Consider the following 21915-nt stretch of genomic DNA (forward strand, 5'->3'; position numbering starts at 1 on the left):
GTAGTATATCAAAAAGGTACAGTTCTTACTCTCATTAAGCTTATGATGAACCAGGGAAATCAGATATTGAAGAAGTAATGAGATAAGTAAGTAGTAATACTAAAGAAAAGCACAAGGTACCAGGAGAGTAAATAGCAAAGGGATTAAACCTAATCCAGGGAGGTCATGGAGGGCCTTGCTGAAGAAACGATGCTTAAGCAGTAACGAAGGATGAACAGACGTTAGGCAGGCAAAGAGAAGGGCCTGAAGAACATTCCAGGAAGATGGATAGCAATTTTTTTAAGTACACACATCGAAAAAGGCTATTTGACTATGTATTTATAAAATCAACTTTTTTATGTTAAAAACATATTTTGTACCTATATATTTATAAATACAAAATCTAAAAGGATATGAATTATTAGGTTGGTGCAAAAGTAACTGTGGTTTTTGCAATTACTTTTAACCTTTTAAACCGCAATTACTTTTGCACCAACCTAATATAATCTTATCTAGATGTTGTATTACGTGTAATTTTTAAAGTTTTGCTTGCCCACATTTTCTAGTTTTGTTTTTTTTTCTGCAATGAACATATGTCAATACTGGATGAATATGTGGATGGATGGACGGACAGACAGATGAATGGGAGAAGGATGGATAGTAACCAGATTCAATGGAAAGCTATGGCAGGGCATCACATTAGATTGTTTTTTTCTGTTGATTCTCTCCTGCCTTCAATTTCTAGAATCCAAGACTTGCCCCCAAAGCATCTTCTTTCTCCATTTGTAAAATCACCTTGATTTTGCTTAGGCTCTTCCACTACGGGAGAGGAAGTTCATTAGCAAAATGTAAAGGCAACACTAGTAAGTCATTGCGATTCCAAACAAACCCCTCTCTCAACACTGGACTTTCCAAACCACACACAGAGAGAAGAATGACTGGCAGAAATATTTTTTGAAATTTTAGCTAAATAACAGTTGCTAACAAAATAAATTATTTTTCTAAAAAGAGAGATGGATAAATGGGGGGGGGGAGGGGGGAGGAACAAAAAAATATTACCACTAGGGTTTGAGACTTCTCCAAAGAGAATGCGGCTCAAAATTTCTAGGTAGCTGAAATTATCTGGTTTTCCAGGTGACACTGAAATCCCTGGCCCAAGGCTCGCAGTGAGGTCAGAGGGGCTTAGTCCACACTTAGAGAGGCAAGGCTCTGAGTTGAGACCAGCTCCTTCGTATGATGAGCCAAGAGGAACCCTCAAAATACATGTGCCATGTCTCCCCCAACAGGAACCACTCTTGCCCAGCAGAGGCTGTGTACTATATTCGGAAAAGGTAAGAGCCTATTTAAACAAAACTGTGCCTGCACACAACCATTCTTAGCAAGCCCACATTCATTCTTTCCGTCTTATTTACTCTCCTAAATACCAAGCCGTGTGGTTTTAACAATGACAAGACATGGTCCCCAAGTGCCCAAAGCTCACAATCAAGTGTCAGAGACATTTCATTCATTCATTTAAAAACTATGAGTCCCTCTATGTACCAGGTCCTCAGGGTACAGTAACAAACAAGTCCGACAAGATGGCTGACTTCATGGAGCTTATATTCTAGTGAGGAGAGACAGGGAGAAAAACCATGTAAACCAACCAACCAAAATGATTTTCAGATAGTGATAAATGTTATGAAATAAAAATAGGCAAGTTATGGAATAGAAGAGAGACTTAGGGGGGAACTATAGGTAGGGTGGTCAGGGGAGGCCGCTCTGAGGAGACATCGGAGCTGGAAAGGGCAGGACAAGCAGCAGCCGATACAGGACGCCAGAGCACAGGCACTGCAGACACAGGAAGCGAGGAGAACGCAAAGTGACAGCGGCCACACGCAGAAGAAGCCCAGGGTACCGGCGAGCACGTGGAGGGGTCTCCCCAGCGCAGCTGGCCTTCAGTCAGCAGTGATTTGCAGGGCACTGCATGTGCCTGGTTCAGGGCGGGTGGTGTGAGGCTCTCCAGGCTGGAACCTCAGCCCATGGGTTTCAGGGAATTCTCTCAGAAGTAACACATGTGAAACAGTTGGCCAAGGCTATGAGGTATATGCTCAGGGAACAGGGACTCCCTGGAAAGCTGGCAAAGGTGCTGAAACTGAACATTCCTATGTCTTACTCTCCCCCACCCCAGCCCCCACTATCACCTCTCCCACACGCCTGTAAAGGCCAGAAGAGGCCCACAAGCCCTGCCTGGAAGGAAGGGCTGGGAAAGGCCAAGATGTGGGTCAGCCAGCAGAGCACTGGGCCAACCACCAAGAATCCAAGTTCCACTCATTCTGCATGTGACCTTCTCTTCTTTCAGCTTTAGTGTCCCCCAATCTGCAAAATGAGAGACCAGAAGGCCCGGGGATGTGCCCCATGATTTGCATTTCTCACGCTCTCCCCACATGGTTAAAGAAGCATGCTCAGGTTTGGGAACTAATGACTACAGGATTCTACCTCTTTCTGCCTCATGGCGGACAAGGGGCTGCATGCCTGACTGGCCGGCTGAGACTACGGGTCCTTCACGTTCTCCAAGCACAGCATCTGGCACATAGAAGCTCCTCACGGCGGGTGTCACGGCCTCTCTTTCCACCCTCCCTTCATGCCACCACCCTCATATCCTCCCAGGGGGGCTGCAGCCTCCTAACTGGGCTACTGTTTCCCCTCGCCATACCTGTGAACATCGCACAGAAGTAGGGGCTGCAGGCTGCCAGGACCACACGGTGGGCTTCTATCTCGACGTCTTCTGCCACAATCATCACGTCACACAACAGCTGCTTACTGTAAGACACCAGTGAGGGGACAAGATGGGTCACAGCACCAGCACACCCCCGGCCATACAAGGTATTTTTTTCTCCCACCCAGATTCCATACTGTCACCCTAAAAGGCTGTCGTAGAGACTTGCCCCATCTTTAGACAGCAGAGTGGACTCATCAACGTGTCCAAGTCCCCGACAAGCCTGACATTCATGCTTTCCTACGGCACACAGGGCGATCCAACTAGTCTGCGGCTGCAAACTCAGAGCTCCTCCATTTGTCTTCACCTCTCTGCTCCCCATCCCATCAACTCGGACTGAGACAGCGGGACAGCAGCTCAGGGAGCGGTGGGAACAGCTTGGGGCTGTCAATCAAGTGACTGAACAAATGCCGAGGGGCATGATCATGGCACTGAGGGGTGTCACCAGCAAGAAGAAGTATGAACAAGTCCCCAAGAGATCCCCTGTCTTTGCAGTACTGGTAAGAGGCCAGCCAGACTGAGAGCACTCGCCTATTTCTCCTCCCACCCAGATCTAACCCCATCACCAAGAAGCCTTGCCTGCACCCCATGAGCCCTAAAGACCCTGCACACACCGCCATCACTGCAATTGCTAAGAATACTGTACCTGCCTTTCTACTCGTTTGTCACCCCACTGCACTGTGGACTCTGACATGGATTGCCTTATTTACTATTACCTCCTAGACACCTGGCTACATGCCTAGCCCATAGCAGGCCCTAAATTTTTACGAAATAAATGAATGAATTTTGAAATGGAATCCATCTACACTCATAGACAGATGGGTATTTTGACAACTCTGGAGAGTGAAAGCATGCTGCAAGGCCCTGTCGACCCAAGGCTGTGCCCTCTACCACCTTCCAAGTTCTTGTCATGCCTATTATTAACATCATGGTAACAGTTATGGAGCTGTATGTGCCAGGCACTGGTCTGAGCACTTTTCTACACGTATTACTTTATTTAATCCTCTCTGTAACTTTATGAGGTAGGGCTATTGTTACCCCCCATACAAGGAAACAAGGCAATTGAGGTCCACAGAAGCTAAGTAACTTTCCCAAGGTCACACAGAAAGGGAGCAGAGGAGAAAGGATTTGAATGAAGGCAGCTGAGCCCCAGAACCCATGCTCCTAACTTCTATGGTATCCTGTCACCACTAACTCCTCCTTTAGACTGAAGCACTGTAAGTGGGAGGGAAACAGGGAGGACACTTTCCAACAATGATCTACTGGTAGTGGTTACTTAGAATAACTCTACTGGATTGGGAAGTCTGCGGTCATGACTGGGTTTCATGTGACAGGGATGAGATGAATGTAATGAGTCTGTCATGGTTGATAAATGGAAGAGAAGCTACATAGTTGCCACCCCTGGTGTACCATATTAAACCCCTGCCAACTATTAAGCTATTAGCCCAGGTTCACTTATCAGAGCAACAGAATCATAAAGCCTGAGAAGGCTGGAGCTGCATATGCCCTTAGAGATTATCTGGTCTGTGACGCTCAGAGAGGTGGCCCAAAGTGACAGAAGCTCGAGTCTTAAATCCTGATAAAGTACCACGATGCCTCATGATTGGCTGACACTTAGAATGGGGATAAGACAGAAATGGGTCTGCTCCATTATAGGGAAAGGAGGTCAGGAAAGGTTCAGCATATGGCATAACGTATCAGTGAGGGGGCTTCTGGGAAGACTGAGACCTCTGAGCACCAAAACCTGGGGGTGGAACCACACCCTGCAGTGGACAGCACACGCTACACACAATATCAGAATAAGCCGGCTCAACTGGGAACATCACTGGCTCTGCCCCTAAATGGCTATGAGGACAAATGACTTCGCCACAGTTTTCTCATCTTTCTTAGCTACCTTGGGTCATACATCAAGGGGACCAAATGAGATTGCAGATGCCACCTGGGAACAGATTCATTTTTAACCTGGAAAAAATTTATTGTAAAAATGTATTCCAACATGAATAGACTCATCTTGGACATTTTTACTTCTGTTCAAGATTTTAGCAAGAAAGTAATCACTGCTATTTAAAAGTACACGTAATTTTTTTTGATAACCAGTATTTTAATGAGGAAAGTGTTGACACAGATGGGTCAGAAATATTGAGCAAATTTTCAGTGCTAGGTGCTGAACAAGCAAATGTCAGAGAAAGATATCTTGCACAAACCCAGAGGAGCGGACAGTTCATGAACAAATGAGAAAAAGATAAGAAGGAATGAGGAATAAAGACGGAGAATCCAGTTTTGAAGGCATGAGAGCAGTTTTGATGGGCGGGAAGTGTATCTCAACGCCAGGGAAACTCTAACCTGGGAAAGTGACCAAGAGAAACTTGCCAAAAACTCCAGGTAGGCTTGCCCTAGGTGTGGAAAAGCCTAGCTATACACTGCGGCCATCTCTGTGCACCCACTCAGCATGCAAAAGGGGAGGGCAGTTCCCAAACGCTGCGTGGCTCACCAGTGTTTAGTCCTAAGGGATCCTTGTTTCTGGAGCTACCCCACTACTCCAAAGGACAACCTTGAGGAGAGAAAAGGAGAGCTATACACGTTATGATTTCTGGAGAATTACAGTGTAGCTGTTAGGAAGGAGCTCAGGCCGTGGAATCAAACTGACCAGCATTCATGTCTGTTTAGTATCAGAATTCAGACGTGTGGCAACCAAAACAATGAATGGTGCTAGTAGTAAACATTCAGTAAATGTTAACGTACTTCTTTTCTTCATTTTTCCACAAGAGACTTCATTTAAAATTAGAGGTTAGATTTTGGACATGTTAAGTCTGAGCTGCCTTCTGGACATCTACGCAGGGTTATCCACTAGGCAAGTGGATACCTAAGTCTGGAGTTCAGAGGTGGGAGATGGTTAGGAGGTTGGAAGGAGAGGAAGAACCGGCAAAAAAGATGAGGAAGCAGCCAATGGGATAACAGAAAAACCAGAAGAGTGTGGTGTCCACGAAGCCAAGTGAAGACAGGGCTTCAAGGAGGAAGGAATGATCAACTGTATCATTTACTACTTATAAGTAAGATAAGATTAGGGCGGCTAGATAGGGCAATTATGCAATAAAATAAAATTAAAGCCATCCAAATTGGAAAGAAAGAAATCAAACCATTTCTGTTCTCAAATGACTTAATCTTGTAAGTAGAAAATCCTAAGGAATTCACTAAGAACTATTAGAACAAATAAATGAGCTCAAGAAGGTTGCAGAATATAAGATCGACATACAAAAATCAACAGACAAACAAAATCTACACACTTGTAATGAACAACCCAAAAATGATATTAAGAAAAAAATCCATTTACAATAGCATCAAAAGGAGTAAAACACTTAGGAATAAATTTAACCAAAAAAAAAAAAGTACAAAACCTGTGCTCTAAAACTACAAAACACAATTGAAATAAATTAAAGAAGACCTAAATGAATGAGAAGACCTCCAGTTTTCATGGATTGAAAGATTTAACAGCTATGATAGCAATACTCCCCAAATTATTCTACAGATTCAGCACAATTTCCATCAAAATCCCAGCTGGGTTCTTCGCAGAAATTGACAAATTGAACCTAAAATTTGTATGAAAATGCAAGAGACCTAGGATGGCCAAAGCAATCTTGAAAAAGAACTAAATTGAAGGACTCACACGTCCCAATTTCAAAACTTACTACAAAGCTAAAGACAGTGTAGTACTAGCATAAGGATATATATAGTAGATAAATAGAATAAAATTGAGAGACCAGAAATAGACAGTCACATTTACAGTAAACTGATTTTTGACAAGGATGCCAAGACCATTCAATTGGGAAAGAATAGCCTTTAAGACAATGGTGCTGGGACAAATGGATCACCACATGCAAAAGAACGAAGTTGAACCCCTACCTCACATCATATACAAAAATTAACTCATAATGGGTCAAAGACCTCAATTTAAGAGCTAAAATTATAAAACTCTTAGAAGAGAACACAGGGGTAAATCTTTATGACTTTGGATTAGGCAACAGTTTGTTAGATATGATACCAAAAACACAAACCAAAACTAAAAAAAATAAAATAAATAAATTTGACATCAAAATTTACAACTTTTGTGCTTCAAAGGACACGATTAAGACATCAGGAAACTGAAAAATCCCACAGAATGAAAGAAAAAATTTACACATCATATATACCTGATAGCAGGCATGTATATAGAATACATGAAGAATTTGAATCCTTAAAACTCAATGATAAGTAGACATATAATACAATTTTTAAATATGCAAAGGATCTGAATAAACATTTCTACAAATAAGATAAAGAAATGGCCAATGATCACATGAAAAGATGCTCAACATCAGTCATCAGAGAAATGTAAATAAAAACCACAGTGAGATACCACCTCATACATACTAGGATGGCTGTAATCAAAAACACAAAAAATAACAAAGTGTTGGTGAGGATATGGTGAAATCGGAACTTTCCTACATTGCTGAAAGAAATGTAAAATGGTATCACTGCTTTTAGAAAACAGTCTGACGGTTCCTCTAAAGGTTATACATAGAGTTATTATATGACCCAGGAATCCCACTCTTAGGTACATACCCAAGAGAGATGAAGGCATACATCCACACAATCACTTGCACAGATACTTTCATGGCATCATTATTTGTAATAGCCAAAAGCCAAGTGTGGTATATCCATATAATGAAAAATTATTCAGCAATAAAAAGAAATAAAATACTAAGACACAATGCAATATATAGATGATGTATTATAGAACTGTACACTTAAAATCTATATACTTTTACTAACCAATGTCACCCCAATAAATTTAATTTAAAAAATACTAAGATATGGTACAACACGGATTAACCTTGAAAACAATACGCACAGTGAAAGAAGCCAGTCACCAAATACCACATATCGTATGATTCCAAAATAGGCAAATTTATAGAGACAGGAAGTAGAATAGTGGTTGGCTAGGGCTGGGGGGAAGAAGCAATAGGGAAAAATAGGGAGAGTACTGCTAAAGTGTACAGGATTTTTTGGGGGGTGATGGACATGTTCTAAAATTAACTGCTGGTTGCACGACTGTGAATATATTAAAAGCCATTAAATTGTATACTTTAAATGGGTGACTTGTATGGCATACGAATTATATCTTGATAGAGATGTTACCAAAAAAAAAAAAAAGGAAAGAAAAAGAAATCAATGTGCTTAGACGATTATTCCAAGTAATAAAAGGCACAGTGGCAGACTATCCAAAGAAAACAAAAGATGAGGACAGAGAACTGTTTGCAATTGTGAAATGAGAGGTTAAAACTGTCAAGATGACCTAGAAAAAGACTGTCTCTCCTTTTCAGGGTGTGCTATTCCAAAAAGAACCACATCCCCACTTGCTGGCTGGCTGGTCAGGAGCCAGAGAGCTCACAGGGCTCTGCTGCCCAGCAGTAGCTGCTGGTCTGACCAGAACAGAGCTAAGAAGTGCAAAAGGAGGAGGAAGGCCAGGTAGTCACCATGCCAACAGCCCTTTCTCTATCAGGGAAGTAAAAAGAATAGGAAACTCATGAATTGTGTGATTCATAAATTGCAAAGAACATGTGTGCTTGAACTAAAATAGCTTAAAATTGAGGGAGGGGAATGTGAAAACAATGCAAGAAATAATCCAGGTCCCTGGAATATCATGTAACACAGAACATTTCAGTAGCTTAATCCCCGGATGGCAAGATGCTTTATCCAGGCCTTCATCAAAACAAAATATGCCTCTCTCCAGTTCCCATTAAACTCACCCAGATCAATCAAGGGTCTATGCAGGCCTCCTGCCTCACCCATTTCACTCTGGTTTTTCAAATTAGCCATTTAAATACCTTAGAATGTGATAGAACACATTCAAATGCAAGCTTCCTTGAGGGCAACACTTTAATTCACTTATCTACCGCCACATTCCTGCAGCTGAGCACAGCGCTTAGGAAACCACCGCAGTCATCAGGATAACAGCTAACACTTACTATATGCCAGGGCCGCATAACAATATCTAAGGAATAGGCATTGTTATGATTATGCTGCACGCAGTTGAAATCGCCACGCTACTTCTCGGAATTAATTCTATGCTAATAATCATGAATGTGCATGAATATTCAACAACAGTGACATACGTTCTATCACTGTTCTAAGCCCTTTACTTATTAATCCTCTTAATAAGCCAGCAAGACTGGAACGGTTATTAACCTCATTTTAAGGTTGACAACAGTGAGGTCAGGGAGATTAATTAACTTGTCCAGGGTCTCACAGCTAGTAAGCACTGGAGCCAAGATTGGAAACCGGGCTCCTATCTATGCCTGTAACCACTATGCAATACTGCTCCAAACATGACCACTGTAGGTGTTACTTATAAGAGGGATTGAAAAACCTAGACATCCAACAACAGGGAACTGTTTAAAAAAAACAAACCAAAGATAGAATATCATTCTTCCACTAAAAATAACATTGTAGCACAGTTAGTGACATAGAAAAACGTGTTCAATATAGTGGTAAGAGAAAAAAATCTGGTTGAGACATATATTTTAAAGAAAACTATTCTCCAAAATGTTAACAATGGTTACCACTGAGTATCAAAATTATAGATGAATATTTTCTAAATGTTCTATAATAAATATATTCCTTTTTCCAAAACAAAAGAAAAATTTTTAATTAAAAAAAATTTTTTTAAATGAAAGAGAAACCCATGCCTAAACCTGAACTAAAATTTCCCCAGCCAAAACATATACAGACTGTGATCTGTTTGAAAAAAAACAAAAAGAACAAGATTGTGATGGTTAATTTTATGTGTCAACTTGACAGGGCTAAAGGATACCCAGAGAGCTGGTAAAACATTATTTCTGGGGGTTTGTGTGAAGGTTTCTCCAGAAAATATTAGCATTTGAATCGGCAGACTGAGAAAAGAAGAGCTCCTTCACCAATGCAGGTGGGCGTCATCCAGTCCACACAGGGCGTGAACAGAACAAAAAAGCAAATGAATTCTCTCTTTCTCTTCTTGAGCTGGACTGTCCATCTTCTCCTGCCCTCAGACATCAGAGCTACTGGTTCCCAGGCTTTGGACTGCACGACTTACACCAGTGGCTCGTTTCTCAGGCCTTTAGACTTAGACTGAATTATATAATACTGGCTTTCCTGGTTCTCCAGTTTGCAGACAGCAGATTATGGAAATTCTTGGCCTCCATAAACACGTAAGCCAAGTCCTATAATGAATCTCTCTCTCTCTCTACCTCTCTCTATCTATATCTCTATCTATAGATATAAATAGAGATAGATAGATAGATCTATATCTATAAAATATGTATACACACACACACACACACACAATCTTATTGGTTCTGTTTTTCTGGAAAACCCTGACTAATACAAAGGTTATTCACTTAAAATTTGGCAAAGAACCAGTGTTTCCCAAAACAAATTTCACAAAACAGTCGGTGTATACATAACAACAACCAAAAGGGATTCTATAGTCAAACATGTGTGGGAAACCGTCAGTTAGACAAGTTTGCTGCAGGACTTCTCAGGGATTCTAATATGCCTACATGCGTTATGAATCTCAGTGTGGGGCACAGCAGTTTTATACAGCATTTTTCAAACTCATTTAGGTACAGAGCTCTTTTTTCCCACAGAGAATCTTGCGGAAATCTGCCTCAGCAAAGACTGTCAAATGTTGATTATACAAAAGAAAAGAAGAAACAGGACTGTTGAAAGAGGTTAAATCCAAGTCAATGCTTTTGGGGAAAGATGCAAAAATGTGGTAACTTGCAAAAGAAGCAATTAAGGATGTAGCGGGATGACTTCCCTTTTTAAGTTATTTAAGAAAAAGAATCTATGTAATTTCACTAACAATTGTCACTCCAATAAATTTTAAAAAATGAAAAAAACGAAAAACAAAAACCAAAAAAGAAAAAGAAAAAGATGCTAGTAAAGGAAAATGGGGGCAGGGGGAATTCTGTGTGCACGTCTATTCCCTGAGCTCTCCCTTTCAACAGTTACTGGATTTGGCTACACCAGGCAAAATAAGGTCTGGTGAGAGACCTGAAGTCTTTTTTTTTTTTTTCTGTTTTACTGAGATATAACTGACATATAACACTGTATAAGTTTAAGATATACAATGAAATGATTTGATATACATACATATTGTGAAACGATTACCACAGTAAAGTTAGTTAACACGTCTATCACCTCACACAGTTACTACTTATTATTTGTGGTAAGAACATTTAAGATCTAGTCTCTAAGCAACTTTCAAGTCTACAGTACAGTATTGCTGACTACAGTCACCATATTGTACATATGATCCCCAGAACTTACTCATCTTATAACTGGAAGTTTGTACCGGTTGACCAACATCTCCCCACGTCCTGCACCACCGCCCACCCCCACCCCCTGAAAACCACCACTCTACTCTCCGCTTCTATGAGGTCAGCTTGTTTAGATTCCACATACAATGAGATCGTACAGTATTTGTCTTTCTCTATCTGGCTGATTTCACTTAGCATAATGCCCCAAGGTTCATCAATGTTGTTGCAAATGGCAGGATTCCCTTCTTTTTTTTTTTTTTCCTTTAGATATATACCCAGAAATAGTACTGCTAGATTATATGGAAGATAAAGTTTTAATTTTTTGAACTTTACTGTTTTCCATAGTGGCTACACCAATTTACATTCCCACCAGCAGCACACGAGAGTTCCCTTTTTTCCACATCCTTGCCAGCATTTATCACATCTTTTTTTTTTCAATTTTTTTTATTTTTCAATTACAGTTGACATTCAACGTTATATTAGTTTTAGGTGTATACCACTCTGCTTAGTGATTAGACATTTATATAACTTATAAAGTGATTCCCTAGATATATCTTGGCTTTTTTATAATAGCTATTCTAACAAATATGAGGTGAGATCTCCTTGTGGTTTTGATTTGCACTTCCCTGATGATCAGTGATGGTGAGGATGGTGAGCCCCTTTTCACATTATCTGTTGGCCAGTTGGATGTCTTCTTATCTATTCAAAGGACCTGAAAATGTCTATTCAGGTCCTTTGCCCAATTTGTAATCATAGTATTTATATTTTGCTATTGAGTTGCATGAGTTCCATATATATGTTGGCTATTAATCAGCTATAAGGTTTGCCAGTATTTTCTCTCATTCTGCAGGCTTCCTTTCTATTTTGTTGATGGTTTATTTGCTGTGCAGAAGCTTTTTAGTTTGATGTAGTTCCACTTATTTATTTTTGCTTTTGTTGCTTATGTTTTGGGTGTCATATCCAACAGCTCATTGCCAAGACCAATGACAAGGAGCTTTTCCCCTGCTTTCTTCTAGGAGTTTTATGGGTTCAGGTCTTAATACTTAAGTCTCTAATCTATTTTGAGTTAATTTTTGTGAGTTCCAATTTCATTCATTTGCATGTGGCTGTCCAGTTTTCCTAACACCATTTACTGACGAGACTATCTTTTCCCCATTGAGTATTCTTGACTCCTTTGTCAAATATCTGTTGACTGTATAAGCATGGGTTTATTTCTGGGCTCTCAATTCTTCTGTTCCACTAGTCTATGTGTTTCTATTGTACTGTTTTGATTACTATAACGGTGTAATATAGTTAAAATCAGGAAGTGTGATGTCTCCAGCTTTGCTCTTCTTTTACAAGATTGCTTTGGCTATTCAGGGTCTTTTATGGTTCCATATGAATTTTAGAATTGTTTTTTCTATTTCTGTGAAAAATGCCATTGGAATTTAGATAGGGATTACACTGAATCTATAGATGGCTTTGGGTAGTATAGACATTTTAACAATACTAATTCTTCTGATCCACGAACACAGAATAACTTTCCATTTATGTGTGTCTTCTTCCATTGCTTTCATCAATGTTTGACAGTTTTCAGTGTACAGATCGTTTATCTCTTTGGTTAAATTTATTCCTAAGTATTTTATTGTTTTTGATGCTATTGTAAATGAGATGTTTTTCTTTATTTCTTTTTTAGATTGTTTTTAGTGTATAGAAATGCAAATGACTTTTGTATGCTGATTTTGTATCCTGCAACTTTACCAAATTTGTTTGTTAGTTCTAACAGTTTTGGGGTAGAGTTTTCTATTTTCTATATTCAGATCATGTCATCTGCAAACAGAGACAATTTTACTTCTTCCTTTCTGATTTGGATGCCTTTTATTTCTTTTTCTTGCCTAACTGCTCTGGCTAGGACTTCCAGTACTGTGCTCAATAGGAATGGTGAGAGTGAGTACCCGTCTTGTTCCTGACCTCAGAGGAAAAACTTTCAACCTTTCATTATTGAGTATGATGTTAGCTGTGTGTCATACAAGTATATGGCTTTTATTATTTTGAGGTATGTTCCTTCCATACCCAATTTATTGGGATATTTTTTTATCGTGAAAGGGTATTGAACTTGTCAAGCACTTTTTTCTGCATCCACTGAGAGGATCATATGATTTTTTTTTTTAAATTTCCCAAGGGAAATTTTATTAATGACACTAGTTTATTTCCCTCCCCAAAAGACCAACCCCATGAAGTAAACACATCCTCAAGATTTTGTCTTCAGAATAAAAATACGAAGCTTAGAATTGGATCACTTGGCCCTTTCACTTCTTATCTCCTCCCAGTTCAAAATGTTTGCATCTCTTAATAGCCACCATTCTCTTAGATCTGCAGTTGAGCTCAACACATTCAAGCCTCGGGACAATCTTCTTTGTAGTTTTAGCCTTTTTGCGGAAAATTGGCTTAGTCTGCCCACTATAACCACTCTGCTTCCTGTCATAACTCCGCTTTCCCTGCGCATACAGTGAATCCTTGCCCTTCTTGTACTGTGTCACTTTGTGGGGCTGGTGCTTGCCACACTTCTTACAGAAAATCCAGCAGGTTTTAGGAACGTTCACCATGTTTGTGAGAGCGCTATCTGCGAGGAAAGAAGCAGGATCATATGATTTTTATCCTTCATTCTATTCATGTGGTATATCACATTTATTGATTTGCATATCTTGAACCATTCTTGCATCCCAGGGATAAATCCCACTTGATCGTGGTATATGATCTTTTTAATGTGCTGTCGAATTCAGTTTGCAAGTATTTTGTTAAGAATTTTTGCATCACTATTCATCAGGAATACCGGCCTGTATTTTTGTTGTTGTTTTGTTTTCTTTTTTGAAGGAGGGCATAGCTCACAGTGGCCCTGGTGGGGATCGAACTGGCAATGTTGGTGTTATTAGCACCACACTCTAACCAACTGAGCTAACCAGCCATCCCTGTAGTTTTCTTCTCTTGTGGTGTCCTTATCTGGCTTTGGTATCAGGGTAATGCTGGACTTGTTAAAATGAGTTTGACACTGTTCCCTCTTCTTCAAGTTTTTGGAAGAGTTTGAGGAGGATTGGCATTAATTCTTCTTTGAATGTTTGGTAGAATTCACCAGTGAAATCATTTGGTCACAGGCTTTTCTTTGTTGGAAGATTTTTGATTACTGATTCAATCTCCTTAATCATTATTGTTCTGCTCAGATTTTCTACTTCTTCTTGATTCAGTCTTAGAAGGCTGTATTTCAAGAATGTATCCATTTCTTCTAGGTTATCCAATTTTTTGGCATATAATTGTTCATAATGGCCTCTTATGATCAGTTGTATTTCTGTGGCATCAGTTGCAAAGTCTCTGCTTTCATCTATAATTTTGAACCCTCTCTCTATTTTCCTGGTTAATCTAGCTAAAGGTTTGTCAATTTTGTTTATGTTTTCAAAAAAAACCAACTCTTAAGTTTCATTGATTTTTTTTCCTATTATCTTTATAGTCTCTATTTCATTTATCTCTGCTCTAATCCTTATTATTTCCTTCCTTCTGCTAACTTTAGGCTTGGTTTGTTCTTATTTTTCTAATTCCACGAGGTGTAAAGTTAGGTTGTTTATTTGGCAACCTGGAGTCCTAAATCAGACAAAGGTCACAAGCCATACTCAAGGGAACTACATGGAGAACTTCAACAGTGGCCAGAGCACACAACAGCGATGCTTCAGTGACAAGAGAACCACATCCACAGACATGAACATCAGCACTGCACGCTGCCTAATACAACCATGGACAGAGCTTCCAGGAAATTTGGCAGGAAGCCTAAGAAAAATTGAGCAGTAGGGCATAAAACAAATTTAATTTAACTTGATTTTCATGCTAAACACTGAGCCCTGAAGAAAGTAGAAATGAAGAAACAAATACAGAGTCAGACAGAACTTTTGTTTAGAAGTAATTCAACCCCCTAGTCAACAAACACATCTTTGGCTATACACGCTTTTGCTCATGCCATTTTCTCTGCCTGGAGGATTTTCCCCTAACCCCACCACTTTCACTTCTTTAATTCCTATTTGTCCTTCAAAAGTTAGCTGAAGCATCACCCCCTTTAGGAAGTGTTCTCCAACGCTGCAGTTGGACACACTTTGCTCCACAGCGCCCTTTAAGAAACAAGTAATTACTGCACACCTACCACGTGGCAAGTACTTGATGCGTTCCCCCTTTGTAAAATACCTTCATTGCTGTAGAAAATCATTTTCGTTGACCTATTTAAATTTTTTATCTTGTATCCCCACTCACCCATCCCAGAGCCTAGCCAGTGCCTCTGTGTATCTTTGGTGAATGACTCAAAGTTCCTAGGAAGTGCCAGGTGCTAGAGATCAAATGATTCAGAAGTTGCCCCTGCCCTCAGGGAACTCATGAACTACAAAGAAAAGAAGAGATAAACAATTACAGCTCAAAGTAGGATGCAGTATACAGTAAATACTGGCAGGGGCAGAGGAAGCTTGTGAGCTGTCTGGAAAGAGAGTGTGTCAGCACAGCCTTTCCACAGAAAAACATGTTCAGGGCCCTGAACCTGTCTTGCAACAAGTTCATCAAACATGCACACTGGCCTTACAAATCGCCTGCACACCCATCACCGTTTAGCTCAGCGAGGATGAGTACATTTGCATTTTATTTATTTCTTTATGGAATTAAATTGCATTTTAGAAGCTAGGCATCCTTCCATTCACGTGGCTGTCTTGACAAACTAAGTTCAGACCAAGAATTGAGAGGGAGGCCAAAAGCAAATGCATGGCACCCACAATCTTCAATCTGCAATTGTGTGTAGGTGTTGCCATCATTCTATTATTGGACTTGGAGCAGCTAGTTCTGTCGGAAATCAAGTTTATGAACAGAACTTCTGTAACCATAATGGATTTTTGCCCTGTGATTAAGCACTAAAATGATAGGTGTTACATACAAAGGAAAGAGAGAGATCTCTGAAAGATGTTCTGTCTGGATCAGAGACTGAAAGGGGAAGCCAAGTGACTGTCTGAGAGTGGATGGGGATGAGTCAGGATTCACTAGGAGGTGGTGCCCTGGTGTCTCAGTCCCTGAGGACGCTCACCCAGCAAGTTCCTTCCAAAAGAGCACAGGCAAAATAGGAAAAGTACCTCCGCAGTTCATTCATAACCTTGAACGCCTTCCCCATGTGGGCAGGGTTGACAGTGATCGTCTTCTGGTTCTTCTCGTCATCCCCAGCCTGTACCGGAGGCTGGGAGTTCAGCTTGATACTGTGAACAGAAAGGGAGTGAGAGGGGAACAGGAAGATCACACGTTGGTAAACCCATTCATCCAACTGCCATAAGTCCATGCATTTGCCCACCCACCAGGGGCATCTCTGTCAGCCTGTTCTCTTAACCCCAGACCAGCAGAGAAGGAATGCACTGAGTCAGGCATTCTTGCAGGATCTTCCAGTGCAAAGTGCATTCCTCTGGGGGAAGTCAGGTCCCAGCTCAGCTTTCCCCACCAAGCACTTTCGTGACTTTATACAAGGTCCTTACCCTCCATTTCTCCATCCCCTAAAGGGTTAGGGGAGGCTAAGCACTAAGCACTCAATTCACGGAGATGTTTGTTCGTTCAACAACCACCTAATGGAGCCTACTAAGTGCCAGACACTGTATTTAAATTTAAGGGAAACACAATAATAAACAAGGTACAGACCCCACTTTCACAAAGCTTAGAGTTCAGTGGAGAAGAAAACCAAGTAAACATTTAACCATGACATCGTAAGTACAAGATTCTATAGGAGTTACAGAAGCATGGAGGATGGGCAATGACCCCAGCACTGGAACTTTTAAGGAAAACTTCTGAGAAAGAATAGATATGAGCCCAGTACAAAGGAAGATGAAGAGCATTCTGGCAGAGGAAACAGGATGCACAAAGCCCTGGAGAGTCAAGTGTGTTGAAAGTACTGAAGTTCAGTCAAACCAGAGAAGAGGATCAAGAGACAAGGGTAAAAGACCAAACCATCGTGTCATATAAGCAAAGCTAAGGAGTTTGGATTTCATTCTGAAATCATGAGAAGCCATCAAAGGGCTAAAAGTGGAGAAGTGGGGCAGGAAGCAGGTGAACACATCTGTGCTTTGGAAAGATTACACTGGCTATGGAGAACGGTGGCACAGAAGTGAAAGCTTTTGGGAAACCACAATCCCATAAAAAGACAAGGGGCTGCAATGTGTTATGAAAAGAAAGTCTACCTGTGTGAGCTAAATAAGCAGGTGGTAACTAGCAAGCGTCACCCATAATCTCAGAACCCTCTGTACTGAAGGCAAAACATTCAAATCCTTACGGGATGCCATCTAGATGCCCAACTACTCCTGAGCAACATGTCTCAATTTAATGGGGGTGGGAAAGAAAAAAATCAAAAGAATGAGCAAGGAAGCAACTATTCAGCTCCACAGTCATCAAGTGGAGTTACCTCTGTTTGGACCAGGCTAAGCTTTGCTTTGCTAGTCGGAAAACAGAACCTTCTCTACTTGTGTAGATTTGGGGACCCACAGTTCACTCCAACTCTAAGACAATGAGAGTAGTTTCCTTTGCCTTTCCCTCTGTCCATGCTATCACTCAGCCTTGCAAACTGGCTTGAGAAAGGAGCTGCTGTGGTTAAGAGAATGTTCCAGAGATCTAAGAGTCTCAACAGCACTCACACTGGGATTTGTAAATTTCAAATACAATCAGGCATGCCAGACCCACAGCTCATCTGACCAGGACAGACTGCTCCTCTGGCTGCCTTCCACACCTCAGCTCAGCGTACAAACGTAAGCAATGGACATTTGAACTTTGGGACTGTTTGGATTCCAAGTGCAAAGAAGTTAGATGAGCACAGGACAAAAAACATATAAAGAGATGCACAAAGGCAGCTGATTAGAGTCATGTGTTTAAAGAGGTAAAGAAACTCACAAAACAGAAAATGTGATAAGGAGGAGTACCCAGTAAAGATGAAAAACTTCATGGAAGAAATCCCACAAGCATAATTTCTTTTATAGTTAGTGTCCTTTCCTACTCCAAGGCTAGAAAGATATGGATTTCTACATTCTACTAAAAGCTTAACATTTTTCCTTTTGATAAATTTAAGTCCTTCTTGTAATCTGATGTTGATTTTTATGTCACAATGTGAAACAGAGATCTAATTTTTCCCCATAAATTCCACTTATTGAATACTTCTTATTTGCCCCACTCACCTATCATGACACTTTAGGTCACATATCAACATTCCAAATATGCAGGGATCTATTTCTGGACTCTCTAACCTGTTCCTTTGGTCAGTTTATCTGTCTCTGTACTAGTAACACATTTCTGTAGCTTCATAACAAGGCCTGATATCTGAGAGGGCAAGTCCCAATCCTATCATTATGCTTCAGAGGTGTTATGAATGTCCTAGTCTCTTTACTCTTTCATACAAATTTTTAGTATCAGCTTGTCAAGTTCCATGAAAGACTCTCATGGGATTTTGATAGAAACTGCACTGGATTTATAGATCAATTTGGAGAGAACTGACATCGTTCTGATATTATGTCTTCCTATCCATGAACATGGAATATCTCTTCATTTATTTAGGTCCTCTTTAATGTCACTCAAACTTTTGTGTTTTTTCCATATGAGGACCTTACACGTTTAAACTTTAATTCTTAAATTTTAAATTAAATTTTATTCTTACATATTTGATGGTTTTTGTTGCCATTTTATAATAGCAATGATGTCTTTTTTAAATTATATTTTCTAATTATGGTTTATAAAATACAATTCATTTGTGCAAACTGATCTTTTATCCAACCACCTTACCAAATGCTCCCATTATTTCTATTTGTCTGAAGATCTAGTGAGGTGTTCTATGTAAACTATCATTTCTTTTTTAATTTTTTTAAAAAATTTTGGGGGGCAGGGAGGGGAATATTGGGGAACAGTGTATTTCTCCAGGGCCCATCAGCTCCAAGTCGTCCTACAATCTAGTTGTGGAGGGTGTGGCTCAGCTCCAAGTCCAGTCGCCGTTTCAATCTTAGTTGCAGGGGGCGCAGCCCACCATCCCATGCGGGAATTGAACTGTCAACCTTGTTGTTGAGAGCTCACGCTCTAACCAGCTGAGCCATCAGGCTGCCCCTCCGGCAGCTCGTTACCTTCAATCTAGTTGTGGAGGGCGCAGCTCACTGGTCCATGTGGAAATCGAACCAGCAACCCTGCTGTTCAGAGCTCGTGCTCTAATCAACTGAGCCATCCAGCCACCCAACAATCATTTTACCTGAATATAAAGCCAGAGGTTTTCTTTTCCCTTCTTTCCAATTCTTAGGGCTCTAATTTCTTTTTTGAAAGAAATTGGCTAGGATAACCACACAATGTTGAACAGAAAGTATGCTAATGAATACTCGTATTCTTGTCATCTTCCTGATTTTAAAGATGTTTCTAATGTTTCCCCATTGTGTATGTTTACTGAAGGAGTTTTGTAGATGCCCTTCATCAAATTGAGAACATTTCCTTACATACATTGTTTTTTTAATCATAAAGTTATACTGAATTTTACCAAATGTTTTTGTGACTCTAATGAGATGATCATATGGATTTTTCCCTTTATTCTTTTAATGGGGTAAATGATACTAATATATATTCTAATACTAAACCATACTTGCATTCCTGGGATAAATCTAGAAACTGTAAAACAACGCACAAATATTCATTATAAATGTTGTCTTTAAATTGTATAAAGACTTAAAAGCCAGAAAGAGAAAATATAATTTGATATTGATCAGGGAACCATTAAAGGTTTTTAACAGGGAACTAATAAGATTAGAGCTCATAAAAGCCCCATGGACAGACGTTATTCGTCCCATTTCACATACATGGAATAGATGTAGACCAAACAGACCCATCTTGGAAGCACGGACGACAATATCCACTGTCACTAGTGATCAGAAAGGCTTGCTCTTCCTTGTGTGTTGCTCTTGACGTTTTCCACGCTTCCAGAATGGTCAGATAATGATAAATCCCTGTTAATACAATGTTGTATTTACCAAAAGATCTCAAACATAGATTGCCTATTATCAGAGGATTAAAGTTCAACAAAATGCAATTCACACTAAAGCTTCCCTGAAAGAACAAGGTGATGACCACAAGGCTGGTGAAGGAAAAGACATCTGGCTTCCTCCTTCTATCCAGAGTCCTTCCCAACCTTGATGCAAAGGCAAGGCTTAACATCAGAAGGAACCCAACATCTCTGTCTTCCTTTGCTCTGCTTGGCTATGAAGACGGGGGAAATCTGGAGTGGGGTCTCTGGTTTCCAGATGATACAAGCTTCATGGAAACTCACTGACCTTCCAGAGAGCAGGAAGTTAAGGAAAGAAAGGATCTGAGGGCTCAGAGAAGTTAAGAATCTTGTACAAAGTCACACAGATAATAAGCGGCAGCAATAGGATCTGAGCTTAGGTGTCCTTGACTGGAATCAGCCCAAGCTGTTTCCCAACAGCCTACATCCTTCAGCAATATAAGTACATATATATGCACGTGCACACACACACACACACACACACATATGTAGATATGCCTCAGCCTAGGATCACATGTTCAGGCAGAGCTGCTGGATCCCAACAGTCCCTCCCCTAAAGCTGTCTCCCTCCATTCATACGAGATCTTAACTTAGTTACTCCCCAACAGATAGCCAATCCCACTCTCTCAAGGACCCATCCCCAGCATGCTCAGTTCTTGATCCCAGACAAGGCTGGTGGATTTCCCTCCCTACCTGTGAAACACAGACCACAATGAGGTATATTTCCCTCTCTTGCCCAAGTTCAAGGTCTAAGACCATGCTTTTTAGCCTACCCAGACCCAGCCAAAATCACACACACACACGCCACACCTGTAGGCAGACTCAGCTACAATATGTTTTCTGCTGAAAAGTTTTTATCAGTAAATACTCTAAGCACAAAGTGGTCAATTTCTCCAAGAGCAAAGACTGGCTCCAGCTTCAACCCTTAAGCCTCAGCCCCTATTAAAACCACACCAAGCTTCAAGAACTACCACCCAGCCCAACTGAGGTGATCTAGTCTTCAGCGTTTCATGATCTGGCAAGAGGTATGAAAGCCTACCAAATTCTCTCCACAGCGGATGTTGATTTATATGTGCTCCCCCTCCCCCTCGCAACCAGACCTGAAGCTCAGGCTGCTGACATCACTGCTCATTATGTCCACAGTTTCAGTAACATTTAAGTTGAGCCATATTTAAGATTCAAATGAATCACCGATAATAGATGTGGTGAGAAAGTATGGGCCGGCCAGAATCCTAGTTCTTTCCTATAGAATTATACAGAAATGGGTTACCCAAGCAATTTCCCACACAGGCTGCAGCAGAATCAGAACACATCTAGTCAACTTTGTCAAACCACCACATATCTGGCTCAGTAATTTAATTAATTTCACACACTGTCCTGTTATTATTAAACATACTTATGTGAACCACCACTGGTGCCATGGTGAACTGGTGCAGTGAGGAATTCCTCCAACCCAGCAGGTTAAAAGGCCAATAACCCACAGAAAGAGAGTATTAGAAGTTGGCTCAGACATAGTTTGCACTCTCACTGATGCCATTCAAGCAGTCATACCTGTGAGATAGTCGAGGCCCACAGACATAAGAAGGATGAACACATTGGCCCTTCCTTCCTGGGCTCTCTGCTCCTCTTTCCCCCTTGGCCTAGACCATTACCATGGCCTCTCACCTGCTGTTCCCCATTCCTTTTTTTTTTTAATTGAGATATTCACTTTATTGTGGCAGTCTGGAACTGAACCCACAATATCTCTGAGGTATGCCTGTACACATGTGATAAAATGACAGAACTACACACACACA

The 21915-nt window shown here is 40.6% G+C and overlaps 2 protein-coding genes across 22 annotated transcripts in view; both read right to left on the minus strand.

Annotated features, from left to right (window-relative positions):
* Positions 1–21915, minus strand: part of KLHL3 (kelch like family member 3) — a 260598-nt gene that overhangs the window by 81505 nt on the left and 157178 nt on the right. For 11 of the 21 annotated variants that reach the window (XM_074313559.1, XM_074313563.1, XM_074313558.1 and 8 more), the window contains 2 exons: positions 16197–16316; positions 2672–2778 (listed from right to left, as the gene is read on the minus strand). In XM_074313559.1, the coding sequence (XP_074169660.1) occupies positions 2672–2778; positions 16197–16316 (227 nt within the window). Of the gene's footprint in view, positions 1–2671; positions 2779–16196; positions 16317–19916; positions 20064–21915 lie in introns of all 21 variants that reach the window. The other 10 variants (XM_074313568.1, XM_074313570.1, XM_074313569.1 and 7 more) reach the window with 4 other exon arrangements.
* Positions 13314–13696, minus strand: LOC109451767 (large ribosomal subunit protein eL42). Its single transcript, XM_019740236.2, has one exon. It carries the CDS (start codon positions 13653–13655, stop codon positions 13359–13361), a length of 297 nt encoding a protein of 98 aa, XP_019595795.2. The 5' UTR covers positions 13656–13696; the 3' UTR covers positions 13314–13358.

Source organism: Rhinolophus sinicus, linkage group LG10 (genome assembly GCF_036562045.2).
Source record: "Rhinolophus sinicus isolate RSC01 linkage group LG10, ASM3656204v1, whole genome shotgun sequence".
Lineage (NCBI taxonomy): Eukaryota > Metazoa > Chordata > Mammalia > Chiroptera > Rhinolophidae > Rhinolophus > Rhinolophus sinicus.